Genomic DNA, 5054 nt, shown 5'->3' with positions numbered 1-5054 from the left:
AAAAAAAAAAAAAAAAAAAAACAGTCTCTGCCAGCTTCATTCCATTTAGGACTGAGAAGGATGCATAGGTTGCAACCATATGGGAAATTTTCCTGAAAGCCTCTCTCATGGAAGGGAGAGAGACTCCTGGAGCAATTCTTTCCCTGGGCTCCTCAGATCTTGGCTGGAAGCCTGTCAGGGAACTTCTACCTTCTGGACAGGTGAATGGAGAAGCCCATCATACGGCCCAGTTTAAGTCATGTAGCCAACTGCAGGATCCGAATTCAGGCCTGACATGAACCGTGTGTGTATCCATGTATAGCTGTGTGTATATGCACATGTATCTGTGTTTATGCGTGCTTGTGTGTTTGTTTATGCATACATAAGTGTATATGTGTATGCATGTTTATGTTTATTTGTATATGTGTGTTTGTATATGTGTGTTTATACATATACGTATATGTGTATGTGTTTTTATGTATTATGTGTATATGTGTTTGTGTGTATGTGTTTGTATATGTGTGTTTGTATGTATTTGTATATGTGTGTAAATCTGTGTGTGTGTGTGTGTGTATGTGTTTATGTGTCAGGTCATTAGTAGACAAGGGATAGGAATAAATAGATGGGGCCATGGGGAGAGCGAAGTGTCCTGGTTGCTCACCAGCAGCTCTTCCCTCCTCTGTTTCATTGTCTTCACAGATCTATCTTCCCAAGAGACGGGGCTGTCTCAGGAATGGAGCTCGGTAGAAGAAGATGATGACTCTGATGACTCCCAGGTATGTGGAGGAATTATTTCTTTCAGCACAAACATTGCCCTGAAGATCTCAGTGAGTTGTCACCTTTCCTTCCTCAGCCTGGAATGACTTCAGTACATAGACATTCCAAGTGCTCTCTCATAAGAGATATGGCACATTTCTGTGGTGGCCAGACACAGTGGAGGGTCCCCTGTGACATGTATGTATCTCTATGCACACAAACCGTCCACAGCGCTGCACCTGTAGTCAGTCTGTCTGCCCCCAACCATCCACCCACCCGTCTACCCATCCATCCATCCATCCATCCATCCATCCATCCATCCATCCATCCACCCACCCGTCTACCCATCCATCCATTTATCCATCCACCCACCTGCCCATGCATCCATCCATGCATCCATGCATCCATGCATCCATTCACCCATCCGTCCACCTACCCATGTGACCATCCCCTTCATCTAGTCATCCTCCCTCTCCCACAGAAAACCTGGGCTTGATCTTCAGCCCAGCATTTATCTGTAATCCCAGCGTTTAGGAAATAGAGACAGGAAATAGAAAGTTCAAAGGTCATTCTTGACTATGTAGTGAATTGAAGCCAGTCTGGGCTGCATGAAACTCCACCTCAAAAGAAAAAAAAAGGTTACCGAAATAGGGTAATACAGAAAACATGCACAGATATACATATTGGTTAATACATATTGGTCTTTATTCTTTTTCAAGTTTACTTGTACTTTAGAAGGAACAATGTATTAGTTAGCTTTCATCCTACTGTTACCACAACACCTGACAAGATACGAGAGGCAAGATTTACTTCTGCTCATGGTTTTGGACAGTTCTAGTTCATAAGCCCAGTTATTGGGGTGGGAGTGTGTGGTGGAGGCTGTTAACGTAGGAAAAATGAAGAAGCAAAAAGCATCAGGAATCAGGACTTCATAGTGATTCACTTCCCTCAGCCTGTCCCTGCCTCCTGAGTATGAGTATTAAGATAAATAGCAAGTATCTGAAGCTGGAGAGATGGCTCAGTGGTTAAGAGTGCTTTCTGCTCTTTCAGAGGACCCGAGTTCTGTTCCCAGCACCCACGTCAAACAGCTGTAACTCCAGCTCCAGGGGATCCAATGCTCTTTTCTGGCCTCTCTGGGTACTGCATTTGTGTGCACATAACCTACTAGCACCACAGACACACATACATGCAAATTCATATAAATCTTGGACTGGAGAGATGGTCCAACAGTCAAGGATGATGTCACGTTTTAGAGCTGGAGGGTCTGAAGGAGTGATGTCGAGGGAATTATATCACACTTTCTCAGTGAGGGGCAGTTACTAGGATGTGTGCGGAATGTCATGTATAGCCTAAGATGCCAGGTCGTGAGTGGTGGCTCAGTGTGGAAAGCACTGGGAAACTGTGAAGAATGAAGTTTGGATTCCTAGAACACATGCAAATTCTGGGTAGATTTGGTAACCTGCATTTAACTCTAGTACTCTGAATGTGGAGGTGGAGACTGGGGGCTCCTGCTGCAAGCGGGCTGACTACTGTGGTCCAGGTCACTGGGGGCTCCTGCTGCAAGCTGCTAACTACTGTAGTCCAGGTCACAAGCTCAGGTTCAATTGAGAGACCCTGCCTCAATGTATAAGGTGGAAATCAACCAAAGGAGATTGATTATGTTAACTTCAGACCCCTACATGCCTGTGAATGCACATGGGTGCACACACGTGTGTACATACACATGTGTGCCCCTATACATGTCAACATGCATTCTGACAAAACACAAACATGCAAAATAGTTTGAAGTAGCTGTTATATTTATAAATGAATCTGTTCACACATGAGATAGACAGTTGGAAATTTACAAGACAGGTCAGGCTGAGAACTAGATACCAGTAACACAAAGCTAAGGCTTTCTAAACAAGTGATATTTTGAAAATTTTATCTCCTTATTCTGAAATTTCCTTTTTAAAAAACACAGACATGTTGCTTGTTTCCATATATTTATCTAATATCTGGCTATTCTGTCATGCAGTTTTAAACTTAAATGACTTCTCTGCTGGTAGAATCCTAATCCTAGGATCTTACTTTCCTGCAGTTAATGATGCTAGCCTCCTTCCTGTCCAGTGCTAATATTTTCTTTCTTTCTTTCCTTTCCCCCCTTTTAGGGCTTTATGGAGTGGTCCAAAGCTCCACAGCAGACAACCATTGTGTTGGTAGTATGTGTGCTGTTCTTGTTCTTGGTTTTAACCGGGATGCCCATGATGCTCCACATTTAAATGCCACAGTAGCCACTGTATGGAAACATAAGCTCTGTGTCACATTAAGGAACTCTCCTGGCTAGAAACCAGGCATGGGTACTGAACATTATGAAACGCCTTTTAAACATCCATCGAGATGAGTTTATTATTTTTTAATTTATTTGTTTTAAAGATGTATTTTTTAATTATGTGTCTCTTTCTCTGTCTATATGTGCTATTGTGAGTGCAGTACCAGCAGAGGCCAGAAGAGGGAGTCTGAGCCCCTGCAGCTGGAGTTGTAGGCAGTTGTGAGCTGCCTGATATGGGTGCTGGAAGCAGAACTCTTGTTCTCTGCAGGAACAGTAAGCATCCTTTACTATGGAGCTATCTCTCCAGCTTCATGAGTTTTTCTTTTTAAATTTTTTAAAATAAACCTTCTCAGTATGAGGTTTTTTTTTCATTACTGGAATTTTTTTAAAGTGACCTCATTACTGTAAAAACACATTATTTTGTGTACTACTGAGAAATTTTGTTTTGTTTACTACTGAGAAAGAAAAATGTGAGTTAATTGTAAGACACTGTGAATTGGAAGGCGTCTCTTTAGAGAAGGTAAAAAATGTGCAACTTAGGGTCAATGTTGAACCATTTTCTGTCTTTTAAAGATATTATATTACAATTTAATGTTTTGCTTGTGTGTGCATCTATGTATCAAGTATGTGCTTGGTGCCTGTGAAGGCCAGAAAAGTGTGTTGGGTCCCTTAAAAGTGGAGTTACAGATGGTTCTGAGCCACCATGTGGGTGCTGGGAATTGAACCTGGTTCTTTTGGAAGAGCAGCCAGTGCTCTCCATCTTTCCAGTCTCAGCATCGTAGCATCGTCAGGATGTAATCTCTTTCCACATATGACCTTATTTTTCTTGATATTTTATGTAAGGATTCTTGCCTCTATCTTGATGTCTTTGGTTGGTGCTATTTTGTGAAGTTTTGGTCTTATGACTTAAGCTTACATCGTTGAAAGATCTGAGTAAGTTTTTACACTTTTTAATGCTTTCAAATAATTTCTGTAGCTAGAGAAACATCAGGTTCTTGATAGCTTAAAAAAATTTACTGTGACTGGCGAGACGGCTCAGTGGTTGGAGAGTGCTCGTCACTCTCGCAGTTCTTTTCCTGTCACACATGGAACACAGTGCTCACAGCTGCCTGTAACTCCAGCTCTGGGGGTCAGGCTTCCTGTCACACATGGAACACAGTGCTCACAGCTGCCTGTAACTCCAGCTCTGGGGGTCAGGCTCCCTCTTCTGGCCTCTGGGGACATGACACTCGTGTACATAATCCACTCATATCCCCCCACATGCACATATAATTAAAAAAATAAATCTTCTAAATTGTTTATTTTTTAAAAGAATTCAGCAGTAATCAGTTCTGAGATCTGTGAGGGGAATCTCAGGCAATGTTTGGACAGTTTGAGCTGTCGGAACTCATTTATCAGCCGGGACTATGATAATTCTATATTGTTAGCTTGTGAATTTTTTTTTAATTCTCCTTGGATTCATTTTGATGATTTATAATAGTCTTTTATCCTCTAGAGAGTTCTTCATTCCATAGACCTTTTGAACTTAATTATGAACGCTATTTTTATAATTGAACAGATTCTTTGCTTTTGTTTCTGTCACTGTTCTCCTTTCAACTTGTCTGTGGTTTGCTTGATATTTAGTTTTACCAAGCACTTATCTGGTTCTTATTACTGTCTTCCCAAAGATCTAGTGTTTGGCTTTGTTTATATCCATTATTTCTTTTATTTGTTATTTATTTTTTAACATATTAAATTATAAAATATATATTGTGCTTAGGTTTGACTACTTTTATTTCCTGTGTCACATTTTATGCTGAATACTTAATTTAAATTCTCTCTGTACTTGCAATAATAACATATTTAATAATGGAAATGTTCTTCTGGGTATAACCTTGGCCACGTCTTGACATTACATAATCGACATCTTTGCTTGTTGTGACTGTTTTGTAGCTCTTCTACTAAATGCTTGGAAGTTCGGTGGTTTAGTTTGCTTTTTGTTCAGAAATGCTTTGCCAGGCTGGGCGTG

At 40.8% G+C, this 5054-nt stretch overlaps 1 protein-coding gene across 1 annotated transcript in view; it reads left to right on the top strand.

The window, feature by feature from the left end:
• Smim17 (small integral membrane protein 17) overlaps window positions 1-3399 on the top strand; it is a 10802-nt gene extending 7403 nt beyond the window's left edge. Inside the window, exons 3-4 of the mRNA XM_005369292.3 lie at window positions 679-755; window positions 2886-3399. Coding sequence (XP_005369349.1) covers window positions 679-755; window positions 2886-2996 — 188 coding nt within the window. The 3' untranslated portion in view covers window positions 2997-3399. The remainder of the gene's footprint in view (window positions 1-678; window positions 756-2885) is intronic.
• The last annotated feature ends 1655 nt before the right edge of the window (window positions 3400-5054 follow it).

Source organism: Microtus ochrogaster, unplaced genomic scaffold, assembly GCF_000317375.1.
Source record: "Microtus ochrogaster isolate Prairie Vole_2 unplaced genomic scaffold, MicOch1.0 UNK47, whole genome shotgun sequence".
In the NCBI taxonomy this organism is placed as follows: Eukaryota; Metazoa; Chordata; class Mammalia; order Rodentia; family Cricetidae; genus Microtus; species Microtus ochrogaster.
The sequence above is the reverse complement of the archived record's forward strand: the minus strand, read 5'-3'. Positions and strand labels throughout refer to the sequence as shown.